The sequence below is a fragment of the Carcharhinus amblyrhynchos genome, chromosome 4, assembly GCF_965287045.1.
Source record: "Carcharhinus amblyrhynchos chromosome 4, sCarAmb.v2.hapA, whole genome shotgun sequence".
Taxonomy (NCBI): Eukaryota; Metazoa; Chordata; class Chondrichthyes; order Carcharhiniformes; family Carcharhinidae; genus Carcharhinus; species Carcharhinus amblyrhynchos.
Window position 1 is genome coordinate 85196590 of NC_137327.1, and position 15673 is coordinate 85212262.

General features: G+C 41.5%; 1 protein-coding gene across 4 annotated transcripts in view; it reads left to right on the top strand.

Annotated features, from left to right (window-relative positions):
- Positions 1-1023: 1023 nt before the first annotated feature.
- Positions 1024-15673, top strand: part of LOC145342656 (uncharacterized protein C8orf48-like) — a 57196-nt gene continuing 42546 nt past the window's right edge. For 2 of the 4 annotated variants that reach the window (XM_080188202.1, XM_080188203.1), the window contains exons 1-2: positions 1024-1208; positions 2547-2834. In XM_080188202.1, the coding sequence (XP_080044328.1) occupies positions 1169-1208; positions 2547-2834 (328 nt within the window). In that variant the 5' untranslated portion in view covers positions 1024-1168. Of the gene's footprint in view, positions 1209-2206; positions 2294-2546; positions 2835-15673 lie in introns of those variants that run through there. The other 2 variants (XM_080188204.1, XM_080188205.1) reach the window with 2 other exon arrangements.

The following is a 15673-nucleotide window of genomic DNA, read 5'->3' on the forward strand; positions in this document are numbered from 1 at the left end:
TGACATCTGAAAACACTTTGCCTACACCAGAACTGTGGAGTCCAGAGTCATGAAGCCGGTCAAGAAATTGGAGCCACTAAACCAAAACGCTAATGGAAAGACCCCCATAAAATCTTGTACCTTGGTGGATAGCTGGAACACTGAAGAGAAATCTGAATGAATTCCAGAGAGGTGGTGACACAGCTTTGAATTGGTCCCAGGAAAAGTGAATGAACCTTTAAAGATTTCTTAAGACAAAAAGAACACTTGTGAGGAAGTAAAACAGTAGCACAGATATAGCACAAGTTTGTATCTATTAACGTAGTGCTAAGTTAATACTTTATTTAATTTGTTTATAAAGTGAAAACTTGTGACATTGTCCTATTGACTAATTGCTAATGATTTAGATTTCTTCTTTAAATATTAACAGCTCCTAACAGGATTGTAACATTGGAATTTTCATCCATCAATTCCACAGGATCTTCACGTTACTTGACCAACTCTACCAGACTTATGTGTGGTCTAGTTAAAGAAAACAACATTTATAGTGCATGTTATGATATCACCAAGTTAGCACAAAGTGGCCAATATTATTAGTTAGACAAACAAGTTTGCTATTTATTGTCCCGCAAAGCCCTAAAATAGTAAATGAGCCTAACTTTTAACAAAATATGTTAAAATGAAATAAGCATAAGCAAAATTCCTGGTACATATAGAGTAACTGACAATTAGAATATTGAAACCACATTTAACTAGAGTAGGAGGGATTAATTGACATTATGGAGAATCACGTGGGAGGCTTAAGCTGATCTCATGTTTTAATATAGTGAAGGAAATAAAACAGCTTTTCAAGCAACAGGGAAGCTGTACATTTAAGTCAGGATGTGTTAACAGTAAGCAATTATACATGACATCTATTTCCAGCAGACCTTTATTTAGGTTACTTATAAAATCAAATGCCTCGGTTGAGACTCTAGGGAAATTCCTCCCCTCAGAACACATGTGGAATGGAACATTCCAGTTCCTTTAAGAACTATGCAGCAGTGTGAGGCCGGGGAGAAAGCCCAGCAGCTCACAGGAACTCAGTTATTTATTATTTAACTTTGTGTTCTCAGGGACCTGAGTGAACGGTAGGCATTAGACAGCACAGCACATAATCTCCCACTGAACCCATGAAGGAAACCACTAAATGTCTCTCACCCAAGGGTCACAGTTCACTGAGCCGAAAGGTGAGACGAGATAACATGCCTGTTACCAAGACGACACTTTCGGTCTACGGTGGTTTACCAAAGGAAAATGGAGGCAGGAATGATTTCACTAGCTTTCTATGACAGCTAGTGCTCAGTTCCTGAACTCTCAAACTGTTGTACTTTCAGCCTCACTCCCCAGGTCCATCATGTCAGCTTTCATTGACTTTGTTGAGCTGTATATTAAACAGCTAATTTTCTCTGTTCTCTTGTGACATTTGGGCTAATTCTGAACTCTCCTGTGCTGGCAGAGAAAATGAGTCAGTGAATCAGTGCTACAAATTTTTCCGCCCTCTCACCCTGATCCTGGTATCTGTGGCAACCTTCTGGCAGAGATAAATTATCGAATTACTCTAACAGTTTTTGATTTTGTTTTTGAAAATGTAATTTCCAACCACCCACACCCCCCCACCCCATTTTCCAACTTTCTGTTATTTGACCATAGTGAGGGACTGGGAGAGGGGTGTGGGGGGGTTGTGTGTGTGGGGGAATGTTTAGGGGTCTGTGTATGAGGGCATGTGTGTAGTGAGGGGTGTGTGTGTGGGTGTGTGTGTGGGAGAGGGGTGTATATGGGGAAGGGGTGTGTGTGTGGGTGTGTGTGTGTGTGTGGGGGAGAGGCGTGTGGCTGGAGGGGTGTGTGTGGGGATGTGTGTGTGAGGGCAGGGATGTGTGTGGGGAGGACTGTGTGTGAGGGAGAGGTGTGTGTGTGTGACGGGGGTGGCAAAAGATGGTTTTTAAAAGCTGAACCTGATCCTAACTCATACACTTCCAGCTGGGGTATTTGACTGAAAAAAGAGCGGATTCTCTGGGCACTTTTTTTATTTGCTAATTTGGGTTTCTACATAGTACACTAACTGTTAATGCAGCTGAGATCTGCTAATACATTAATACAGCATATTGGGAACAGTTTGGTGCAAGGCACAGAATCCCTTCTGAATTCAGTCTCACAGTTTTAGCCTTCTTTTCAAGGTGTTGGAGGCCAGGAACTCTCTGTTACCTTCTTTAAATGATCATTCTTCATGCATAAGTTTAGCTAACAAGGGCAGGCTGATTATTTAACCATGGGGGTAAGTCATTGCTGAACCTTATTGTGACATTGATAGACATGTACTTTGCAGCAGAAGCCTCTTGGCAAGGTGAGCTCGTGCTTATATGCCCAGGGAACTGAGAAGAACATACTGCCATCCCACCTGAAATTATCAAACTCGGGATGTGCCAGGAATTTAATCTGACTTCAATCGTACACATTAGTGCTTAGAGTGGGTTTAAAACATGAGGGAAGCTGTCACCTACAAATTATCTTTATTCTTTTTATTTTAGGTGCCCTCTTCTTACCCATGGCAAACAAAACAGAAACTAATGAAGGGCAAATTCCACTGAAGCACCTTGACAATGACTCCTGTGAATCGTATCGCAGCCGCAGTAGCAGTATAGTGAAATACAGTGATGATTCGTTTGCGTCCTACACTGATGAAAATGAGGAGAGTAGTCAATCCTACAGTCAATCATTTGAATCTTATCATCCTTTCAATGAGGATTCTGAACCAAGTGCAGAATCAGTAACCATTACAGTCAAATCTGAAATGGAATCTCCAAATGTCAAACAAGGTGAGGGAGAATAATCAATTGTTAAGATGCATTATTGGGCAAGCTTTAACATGCTATCTTTGAATTTTCTTACCATTCCAATTTTATCCCTATTTTATGCCCAGTGACTCCTGCAAAATATACTACATACCAATTGTGTAAATATAGGAACAGCAGGACCAGAGTAGACCATTTCGACTTGTGAGCCTATTCCATCATTCGGTGAGATCATGGCTAATCAGCAACCTAAATCTTTTTCCTGTCTTTGTCTCATATCGATTAATACCTATACTTAACAATAACCTATCAGTCTCAATTTTGTATTAGACAATTGATCAACTATCAATTGCCATTTGTGGAAGAGAGTACCAGACTTTTACCATCCTTAGAATGAAAAGATACTTTCTAATATCACTCCTAAAAGGTCTGTCTATAACTTTTACACCATGCCCTCAGTCCAAGAGACCCCAATTAACAGAATTAGTTTATTCTGAAGCCCCTATCAGTTCCTCTTAACATCTTGAAAACTTTGATTAAATCACCTCTTAACCTTCTAAGTTCCAGGGAATACAACCTAAGTTGTTTTTAATCTTGTAAGCTAACCTGTGGAGTGGGATAGCATTCTAAAAAATCAATGCGGCACTCTCTCCAAGGCCCAATATACTCTTCATAAGTGCAATGCCAGAACTGCTCATAATCCTTTCGGTGTTTTCAAACCATAGAGTCATAGATTAGTTACAGCACAGAGGAAACCATGTGCTCCATCCCACTGGCTTTTTACAAGAGCTATTCAGCTAGTTCCACTTTACTGCTCATCCCCTTTAGCCCTGCAATATTGTTTTGTTCAGATGCTTATCTAATTCCCTTTTGAAAGCCAGAATCAAATCTGCCTCCACCATGATGTCAGACAGGGCATTCCTGATCCTATCCTTTTGCAGTGTTGGTTCTTTTGCAATTACTATGTATCTGTGTCCTCTGGTACTCAGCCCTTCACAGTACAAAGTCTCACAACACCAGGTTGAAGTCCAACTAATTTATTTGATAGTAAACTCACAAGCTTTCAGGGTTTGCCCCTTCGTCAGCCCTTCCACCAAGTTGAACAGTTTCTCGCCAACTACTCTGTCAAAATTCTACATCATTTTGAACAGTTCCTCATAAATTACTCTTCCCAGAATTGAACTCAATGGCGGGATTTCATGGCCTGACTCGTTCTGATACCATAAAATCCAGCCCAAGTTCAATGGACCTTTCGATGGTCCGTCCCTCACCAGCTCCAATTCCTGTTGCGGGCAGGATAGTAAAATTCTGGCCAATACTTCCGTTGAGGTTAAACCAACATTTTAGAAAGTTAGTTAGCGTTGAGTTGAAGGATGGTTTCTCATTCTCTGAATATAAAGGCCAAAATTCCTTTTGCTCTTTGATTATTTTCTGACACTTTTATGATCTATATGCAGTTTCCATAAATCACTTTTTCTAACTTTCCCCATTTAAAATATACTGTTTTATCCTTTTTAGACCGAAAGCAGATGACCTCAAATTTGTCTACATTGAAATCTATTTGTCAGTTTTAATCATTCATTAAATTTCTCAATATTTCTTTGTAATGATGTGATTCCACTTACATTGCTTCTCAGACAATTTCCTAACCAGATTGACAATTTGCCTTCAATGCCTTGAGCTTCACCTTTTGTCAGTAGTGTCTTCTGTGGGACTTTAACGAAAGCTACTTGTCCAGGTTCCATTACTGAACCAGGTGAGCTGGCTGAACATCCACAGCAGCTGGAGGACTAATTAAAGTTAATTAAAGCTATCACAGGCGGGTGACTTGACTTCTTGGAATACACCCAACTTAACGTCAGCTGTATTAAGTACAACACAAAGACGGAATTTTAAACAGGTGACAGATCACTTATTTGACAATGCAAAGGGATTAATAGCTATATCAGGTGTAGGCCCTAAGACCATTTTTTTGTTGGCATCAATATGGCAACAATAAATTTCACAATTATTAATGAACTTCCCGTCATCCTGTTTAGATATCTGAAAAACAAATGTTGTATGGCAAATTATTAGGTACAAATATTTAATTTCCCAGCATTAACATATCTCACTCTGATGAGCACATGATTTCTTTTTACAAAATAATATTTGTTCCTCTGAACTTTTTTTGCTGAGGTGTCCAATGGTGTGGTGTTTTCCATGATAATATCCAGAATATTTATGTGCTAATGTGTTCCATGTGTCCCTTCACATGTCCTTTTCACTCATGATCCTTTCTGAGTTCAGGCTTTCAGATGTATAATAAAACCAGTTACTCACTGTCACCCATTTGACTCTGTCTGCTTCACTGTCAAATTATCAATCATTGGTATAGACAGATGTCCTCACCTTGAACCCTCACCGCTTGCCCAAAGACCATTAACTATTTGAGCACCTTCAGAATACCCTTTGTATAATATCAGTAAAACTGTAAATTTATAAAGTTTCGCGAAATTCAACAGAACAATAATGTATTGTTTATCAGTAGGGAATGCAATCATTTGGGAGGCTGGAGATGGCCTTTCATTGTGAGGGACTGTCTTAGGGCTAAATTTCTCTTAACATGGTTTCAGCAAAGATTTTTGGGTCCACCAGATATGATACTAATGTCACATTAAGTTTCTTTTATCATACTTAATTTTACTCTAGCAGCAGGATAGCAGTTTTGAGCAGCTCTAAATCTAAGGGCGCTATTTTAAAATTTAAACAATTTTGCTTTAGTGTTTAATGAAGACCACGAACAATTGGAGCAGGACAGACCATTATTTTGACTTTAATTTGAAGCACTCAGTTGAGAATCTATGTTGAAGAGGTGGTAGGAAACATTACATATAACTTACAGCACAGAAATAGTTCATTCAGCCTTACTTATCTATTCTGGGATTTATGATACAAACAAGCCTCTTTCCATCCTAAGTTATCTAACCTTACCAGCACATCAAAACATTCCTTCCCCCTCATTTTTACCTAGTTTTCTCTTAGCAAAATAGGAATAGGAACAGGAGCAGGCCATTTAGCTGCTTGAGTCTTCAGTGAGATCATTGTTGGTAAATGATCTTTTTTTCTGTCTTTGCACCACTTTCCTTTATATGTTTGGCTAATATGAATCCATAAATCTCAGTTTTAAAATCAACAATTGATCTTGCACCAATTGTCATTAGAAAAAAGAGTTCCAAACTTCTACCCCCCTTAAAGTTCAGAAATATTTCTTCATTTCATTCCTCACAAATCTAATTTTCAGATTATGCTTCTAGTCCAAGACTTCCCAATCAGTGGAAATAGTTTCTCACAAACTTGCTATATTTGCTGTCCTTAATATCTTGAAAACTTTGATTGAATCACCCTTAACTGTCTAAATTCCAGGGAATACAACCCTAGTTTGTTTATTCTTTCCTCATGACTAACTTTGGAATCCAGATATCTTTCTGCTAAATGCTGTACTCCCTCCAAGGCAAATATATTTTTTCTGAGGATATATTCCTGCTCACAGTACTTAAAATGTGGTCTAACCAAGGTTGCATGTAGTTGAAGCAAACTTATTTGCTTAGTATTCTGATCCTCTAAAAATAAAGACTAGCCTTCCATTAAAATGACATTTTGGTTATCTCATAAATCTGATTGTGGCATTTTTAGCATCTATGTGCGTGTATCCCTAATTCACAGATGGATGTCTATTATTACCTATTTGCCACAAATTTGTCCCTTCTCTTAGTCTATCAATATATTATTGTAATTTTCTGCTTTTATCTACACTGCTTACCAGCCCCGTCTATCTTTGTGTCATTAGACTATTGTGGGCGGGGCCTACAGGTGATTGTTGGGGTTGAGGGCCCCACTGCCACTCTGCATGGGGATCGGTCTGGGCTGGAGAGAGGCCTTTGATTGGGGCGGGGGCTGGTGGTCTGCCAGGGTGGGTATCTGCCTCGGAGGTGGGGGGGGAGAGGGCGAGTCTATATGGGTTCAGCGGGGCAGGGGGGATGTTCTGCCAGGGTGAGAGAGGTGGGGAGATGGCCCATACTTGGGATTGTGGTGGGAGTGGGCTGAACATCACGACGCTCTGGGGACTACGGAGGGTGGTCTAGGTTGGCCAGGGAATTGTTGGGGAGGCCATGATCGGACTGTGGGGGGAGCCGGATGGGCAGCACTATGGGGGTCCTGGGCTGGCCGGCGATTGAGCTGGCCAGCAAATGGGGAGACTGACAGACCTGGGCCACGACGTATGCACAGAGTTCCAGAACTGTCATCCTCTGGCCACGAATAGATTCTCTGGGTTTTTAATGAGATTCATAACTGGGACCTCTACATTGCACAGAGTGGGGGGATTCAGGCCTAAAATTGCACTGAAAAAACAGTCGTGATCTAGGTCAGTTTTCCCACCAATTCAGCACCTTTGGGAGAATTGCCCCCACTTTCCCTGAGCTTGTAGGCTGCAACGTCAGGTTTTAGAGGAGAAAGTGCTTTGCTTTCATTTCTGGGGTTTTGCCGTAGAAGATGCATGTTGCTGGCAGGCTGTCAAGTATTAGTTTCTGAGGATTAACCAGGGCAGGTGATCGATGAGGGAAGCAGCCTCTCTCTCCCCTGTTTTTACAGGTGAGCGAGCCTCATTTTTTCTGTATTTATTTCAATAGTTGTTGCCTGTTTCTGAAGATACTTAATCAAGTTATTATCTGCGCTAGGATGCCATAGCAAGTCTCCTAATAGTTTTTTTTAAAAAAATCATTTATCTACATATTGCCTTATTTTTCTTGTCATTTGTCTTTTAGCAGGAAGTAACTGGATTTGACAGGCACATTTATATGAAAGATCCTATTTCTCAGCTGTGCACTGAATGTGTAAATAGTGGATTGACAAGAATATAACTCTTAAAAACAACTCACATGTCTCCGAGAAATGGAACTGACAGTGCAGCTTTTATCACATAAGAGGAACATTATTTAATATTTTTAGAAAAAGATTTATATTTACATAGAACTCAGAACACAGAACATTGTCAGGATATTTTCTAGATTATAGAATCATAGAGCAGCACAGTGGCTAGCACTGCTGCCTCACAGCGCCAGGTACCCGGGTTCAATTCCCAGCTTGGATCACTGTCTGTGCAGAATCCACATGTTCTCTCCGTGACTGCATGGGTTTCCTTTGGTTGCTCTGGTTTCCTCCCACAATCCGAAAGACATGCAAGTTAGGTGCATTGGCCAAGCTAAATTCTTCCTTAATGTATCTGAAGAGGTGCCAGAGTGTGACGACTCGGGGATTTTCACAGTAACTTCATAGCAGCGTTAATGTAAGCCTACTTATGACACTAATAAATAAACTTAAAAGCTTGGAATCCCTACAATGCATAAGGAGACCATTTGGCCCATTGAGCTTGCATTGACAACAATCCCATCTAGGCCCTATTCCCATAACTCCATGTATTTACCCCACTAATTTCCCTTACACTAAGGGCAATTTAACGTGGCCAATCCACCTAACCTGCACATCTTTGGAGTGTGGGTGGAAACCGGAGCACTCGGAGGAACACATGCAGATGCAGCTAGAACATACAAATTCCACACAGATGGTCACCCATGGCCAGAATTGAACTGGGTCCCTGGCGCTGTTAGGCAGCAGTGCTAACCACTGTGCCACCATAGGGATAACTGATCTTTGTTTTCTACATTATGTTTTGTTAAACATTTTCTTTTCATTTTCTTCTCCTCTTTTCCAGAGGTAACAATTCCCTTTAGCAAGTGATTAATAAAGCACACAGAACCCTCAGAGATATCACCCAAATGGTTATTATTCACTGGATCGTAAATTCTGCCTGGCTACTTAGCCGTAGCCTGCATCAGATCTAAGCCATTTCCTGTCTTCAGTCAACATCAACACATGCACACTGACTGGTTTCCCCCTGACACACACACACACACACACACACACACACACACACACACACACACACACACACACACACACACACACACACACACACACACACACACACACACAAATGCTGAGGGCAATTGTACCATTCCTTAGTGTTGCAGAACTGATATTATCTAATAGCACAGGGGATATACCAGATTTATGTTTATAGTTCATTAGTTAAACTTGCAAGTCAGTGATTGAACTTTGCACTTACCTGTATGGGAAAAGGAGGTGAAAAAGCACGGTCAAGTGGAACGTTTGAACATTTTGCTTTGGTCAAACTAAGAACACTGACCCATCGTCATGTTATAACTTTTAATGATGTATTATGCTGTATTGCAAACTCTATATATTTCCAACTGGCATTGACGCTGCTTCAACCCTGGTTGATTGAATAACTGGATGGGAAGGTCCCAGAATGGAATGTGCGCTCAAAAGCCTGCAACTATTTTTTTTTAAATCAAATGTGAAGGAACAGAGTCACAGGTCTATGAATTAGTTTAACACTAAAAAAATAAACATTTATTAAACGTGAAAAATTGGATTATAATACAACACTCCTTTACTTCTTCTTTAGTTTAACAAATGCACATGGATTTTAAGATTAATACAGTTGACAAAGTATATGTGAAGCTACAATGGTTTCATTCACACGAAGTCCATTTTTTAAGCGTACGGATTGGATGTGGTCAAATACACACACTCTGTTCTGAACCAGGCAAGGCTTAGCACCTAGTTTCAAAGGATGGTCACTGCACAGAAGGCAACCATTCAGTCCACCAAGCCTATGCTAACTCTCTGCAACAGCAATTCAGCTAATCCCACTCCCCAACCCTTTCTCATAATGCTACACTTTTTAAAATTTAAGTGTTTATCCAATCCCTTTTGAAATCGACAATTGAATCTGCCTCCAGTCTACATTCTCAGACAATGCAAATCCTAAGCACTTGCTATGTAAAACAAAATTCACATGACCACTGCCATCTAGAAGGACAAGAACAGCAGATACCTAGGAACGTCACCCACCTTGAGGTTCCCCTCCAAGCCACTCATCATCCGGACTTGAAAATTTATCATTGTTCCCTCCCTAACAACACTGCGAGTGTATCTACAACTGAGGGACTGCAGCGGTACATGTTGGCTGCTCACCACCACATTCTCAAGGGCAACTAGTGAGGGAAAATAAATGTTGACCACCAGCAACATCCACATCCCATAAAATATATTTAAAAACATGTTACCTTTGGTTCTTTTGAATCACCTTAAATCAGTGTTCTCAGGTTCACAACATCTGCACTAAAGTTAACAGTTTCTCCATGTTGACCCTGCCCAACTCCTTCATGATTTTGAAACCTCTATCAAATCTCCTCTTCATCTGCTCTTCTCCAAGGTGAACAACGCCAGCTTCACCAGTCTATCCTTGTAACTGAAACCCCTCATCCCTGGGACCATTTTCATAAATCTTTTCTACAGCCTCTCTAAAGCTTTCACATTCTTCCTGAAATATGGTGCCCAGAATTGGGTAAACTTCTCCAGCTGAGGTTGAACCAGTGTTTTGGTGAGGTTTCACCTTGTCTGTGTACAATGCCTCGATTCATTAGGCCAAGATCTCTGCATGCATTTCTAACCACTTTCTGAATCTGCCCTACCACTTTCAACAATTTGAGCGTGCATACTCCACACCTCTCTATTCTCGTACTTCCTGTAGAATTGTCCCCTTCATTTTATATTGCTTCTCTGGTTCTTCTTACTAAATTGGATCGCTTTGCATTTTTCACATTAAATTTTGTCTTCCACTTGACTTAGACAGGTTGCAGAGCTGGGCCGAGAGGTGGCGGATGGAGTTTAATGCAGAGAAATGTGAGGTAATTCACTTTGGTAGGAATAACAGATGTGTTGAGTATAGGGCTAACGGGAAGACTTTGAATAGTGTGGAGGAGCAGAGGGATCTAGGTGTATGTGTACATAGATCCCTGAAAGTTGGGAATCAAGTAGATAAGGTTGTTAAGAAGGCATACAGTGTCTTGGCGTTTATTGGTAGGGGGATTGAATTTAGGAGTCGTAGCGTTATGTTGCAACTGTACACAACTCTGGTGCGGCCGCACTTGGAGTATTGTGTGCAGTTCTGGTCCCCACATTACAGGAAGGATGTGGAGGCTTTGGAGAGGGTGCAGAGGAGGTTTACCAGGATGTTGCCTGGTATGGAGGGGAGATCCTATGAGGAGAGGCTGAGGGATTTGGGGTTGTTTTCGCTGGAAAGAAGGCGGCTAAGAGGGGATCTTATTGAAACATATAAGATGATTAGAGGTTTAGATAGGGTGGATAGTGATAGCCTTTTTCCTCTGATGGAAAAATCTAGCACGAGGGGGCATGGCTTTAAACTAAGGGGTGGTAGTTATAGGACAGATGTCAGGGGTAGGTTCTTTACCCAGAGGGTGGTGAGGGATTGGAATGCCCTGCCTGCTGCAGTTGTAAATGCGCCTAGTTTGGGGGCGTTTAAGAGGTCTGTGGACAGGTTTATGGACGAAAAGGGATTGGTTTAGGTTAGTGGGTCATTGTTGTTGTTTTTTTTTTAACTGGTCGGCGCAACATCGTGGGCCGAAGGGCCTGTTCTGCGCTGTAATGTTCTATGTTCTATGTTCTATGTTTGTCTGCTCATTCTGCGAGTCTGCCTATGTCCTCTCGAAGTCTACCGCTATCCTCCTCACAGTTCACAATACCTCCAAGTACGCACAGGTCCAAGGCATTAATATAAAGAATGAAAAGCTGCGATCCTGATGCACGCGCCTGTGAAACATCACTGGACACTTTCCTTCAAATTAAAACCATTAGGAGAAGAGGAACAAAAGATTAGGGAGGATAGCCAACATTAGCATCCAACTTTGCTGTTTTTTCTGTTCATTTCTGAATATTTCCCAGGGCACTGAATGTGCCTGCTCCAGGAAGAAAATTGTCATTAGCTGAGATAGTCATTGATGCAGAAGTGATTGAGCTGTGAATGTTAATTCAACATTCTCATTCCCTCCGGCGCAGTATTTATTACAAGCCAGGTTCTTATATTATCAACACTTGAGAAATATCAATCAAGATTGGACAGCAGAAAAAAGGAAATTACTGTTATTATTTTTCCCCAACTTCTTTTCTTTTTCATCTGAAGGAATAAGCTTCTCCTGGGTTACAGTTTCATGTTTTAGAAGCCCTCCAGTGTCTTGTTTGAGTGCTCGTTCTCTGTGGGATCAATAATACAACCTGCAAATCCAGAAAGCTTTACTGCAATTTGAATGTCAACACCCATGTTATGAAGCACAGAAGCTGGGGGCTGAGCAGTACCATGTACATTGAGCATTGGGCAGCATGGGCATGAAGAGCCTATGGTATTATAACCACGTGTACTAACCAAAGACTGAGCAAAACCTCATTTGTAATGGACAATGCTTCAAAAGCACATTTGTTGCTCAGTGTCTGTTGCAAATAGGTGATGCATGGGACAGTTGGAATATCTTTTCTTGGTTAATCCAGACCTTTCACAAAGGTAACCTAGCTTAATTGCAGCTGGACTGTTGTGCTTGATTTTACTACGTACCATCAACTTACTGCTTTCAAAAGAGATTCACTCAGAGCAATTCCAAAGATCACAGCATGAGTGCATCATGTACACTGAGCATGGCCCAGTCTGTTATATATGGTGCCTAAAATGCATTGGTTCAAGAAGCATTTAGCAAGACTGTATTTTCAGTCCAAAGGAGGCTATTCTGTATCGTGATATTGTGGAAGTACGCATTGATGATTGGTTCTGATTTCACCATTGACAGAACCCTAATGAACGTTTTCCTTCTCCAACAGCAATGCACTGAAGTAATACTTCAACTGATACCCTTGCTTATATATAGCTGACCCAATCGGACTTGGAATTGGACTAGGATCTTTTCTACAGAGGGCTTTGACTGTGAGATGAGAAAGATCGGCATAGCTGAGGATTGCTTTGCTAGTCTTAAGTGATTTGATTTGATATGATTTAATTTAATTTATTATTGTCACATGTTTTGGCACACGGTGAAAAGTATTGTTTCTTGCTGCTATACAGACAAAACATACTGTTCATAGAGTACATGGCGAGAAGAAAGGAGAGGGTGCAGAATATGGTGTCACAGTCAGTTTTCTTTATTCATTCGTGGGGACGTGGCGTCACTGGCTGGTCAGCACTTATTGCCCATCCCTAGTTGCCCTTGAGAAGGTGGTGGTGAACTGCCTTCTTAAATTGCTGCAGTTCATGTTCTGTGGGTTGACCCACAACGCTGTAAGGGAGGGAATTCCAGGATTTTGGCCAATGAGTGTGAAGGAACTGTGATATAGTTCCAAGTCAGGATGGTGAGTGGCTTGGAGGGAAACTTGCAGGTGGTGATGTTCCCATTTATCTGCTGCCCTTGTCCTTCTAGATTCAAGTGGTTGTGGGTTTGGAAGGTGCTGCTTAAGGATCTTTGGTGAATCACTGCAGTGCATCTTGTAGATAGTAATACTGCTGCGACTGACCTTTGGTGGTGGAGAGATTGAATGTTTTTTGATATGGTGCTAATCAAGCGCGCTGCTTTGTTCTGGATGGTTTCAAACTTCTTGAGTGTTGTTGGAGCTGCACCCATCCAGGCAAGTGGGGAGTATTCCATCTCACTTCTGACTTGTGACTTGTAGATGATGGATAGGCTCGGAGAAGTCAGGAGATGAGTTATTTGTCACAGTTTTTCTAGCTTCTGACCTGCTCTTGTAATAGGGTGTAGAGAAAGATCAAATTACTATAAGGTAAAGAGCCTATTAGCAGCAGGGAAGAAGCTGTTCTTGAGTTGATTGGTACGTGATCTCAGACTTTTGTATCTTTTTTCCAATGGAAGAAGGTGGAAGGGATGTGCAGGGTCCTTAATTACGCTGGCTGCTTTTCCAAGGCAGTTGGAAGTGTGGACAGATTCAATGGATGGGAGGCTGGTTTGCATGTTGGACAGGACTACATTTAAATGCTTAAAATAGTCCAAGCAAAGGAGAGGAAATATCAGTCAGGGATCCTACTTTTATCCACCATCTGCTGATTACAGCTAGAGTGTGCAGATTTATGGATATCTGATGAGGACAGCATCAAATTCCTGTGAGGCATTCCACTGTCAAATAGCCTGCAGTGAAAAAGAAAGATTAAAAAATAAGTTTATTTTCTGTACTTGCTCATATGAAGAACAATGCAATAAATTGATATATTATTGGAAAAAAAATTATCATGACAGGCAATTACGAGGAAAATAAATGTTTTAAAGTATTGTGTGTGAAAATTGTTTTGTCTTAGTACTTGAGGCTAGGCCTGATTGACTTACACCTGACTTCTACATCTCATGTAACTTCAAATTTTTGATCCACATCCCAGCAAACATCAGCAGAGAATTTGTTCTCATCTAATATTTCTTTGTTTATGAGAATTTGTGAATTAATGTCAACATTCTGTTGGTGTTTGTTCCTCTATGTTACTGGGTCTTTTCATTGGGTCCAAACCAAAATGATCTTCCTGCTACTCTGACATAATTTTCAAGGACAATTCAAAGGTAGTTTTATAATTGGGTTTAAAAGTATCTCACGTCTCCATTCCCGCTTCTCCATTCCTGAAGCTGTTGATTTAATACCAGGATAAAGTTCAATGGGCAGCACATGCCTTTCACATCTCACTGTTCTTCAGATGTGGACTTCTATAGTTTAAAGTATAATTTGCTACAAAAATAGGGAATGCGATCTTACCAAAAACATTCTAACTGCCAAATAAGTGTACACATGGGAGTAATTTGCATACTTTTTTGGCTGACTTAAAAATTGACTCTTATTTGACTCTGTCAAAAAAAAATTAGGCCTAATTTGTTTCTGCCAGCAGGGGGAGTAGGCAGGACCCACTGATAGCAGCTGAGTGCGCAATTGCACATGCTCGGATCTCTGTTCGCAGAACACAGAGATCTGACAGTCACTGCCTCTCCCAGCCTTCTGGATAATTCCTCCCCACTCCCACAGCCAATTTCCTGTTGCCAGCCTGGACCCAATCTCTCGCCCCCTGGCTGGACCAATTGTCCCCACCCCCAGCACGAGCTGTCTGATCCACCACCCGTATAGGGACTGATCAAGGCCAAAACCTGCCCACACTTCATGGACCAGCAGATCGCTGTTGCAGAGTGAACAGAGGCCCACCCTCTGATCAGCCTACCCTGTCTGGCTCCACCCTGTCTGATGCCATCTCCTTGGCAGCTCCCAGTGACCAGTGTGCACTACCAGGGTGTCCAACTAGCAGTATGAGGGTGCCCGGTGGACAGTACCAGGGTTCTAGTCTGGCAGTAACTAGGTGCCAGGCTGGCAGTGCCAAGCTGGCAGTACCCAAGGGGCATCCCCTTCTGTCTTGACCTCCCTGGGGGCATAAATGGCCTCTGGTCCTCCTGGTAAGGTCATCGCATCTGGTCCCCATTGAGGGTGTCCACACATGATCCTCGCCGGAGAAGATCTTCACTGATGAGGCCACAGAGGCAAATGAGCCCAGGTGATTGTGTCCTGCGCTCACTTGTAAAATTTAAGTGTTTTTTACCATAGCGTTTAATAATTGCGTCCTTTTCAGGCGCAAGGCTGATATCGCCGGATAGCCACTGCCGGTAAGAGCATGAGAAGTGAGAAATCGGCTAGCGGGGTGAGAAGGTAAAATCGCCCCCAGGGTCTCTGCAATGGTGGTTTACTTCAACCATTTGTTATAATAGGAGTTTTAAAACAGGAAATGTTGTTATATTTTGTTGTGAGATTCCTTTAGCTATCAACTGGAAGATTGAATTTCTTTTTTGAATATTTCTGTTCTCTACTGTGATCAGTTACTTCACCACTGAACAAGAAGTGGATATGGCAGCATCCTGTTA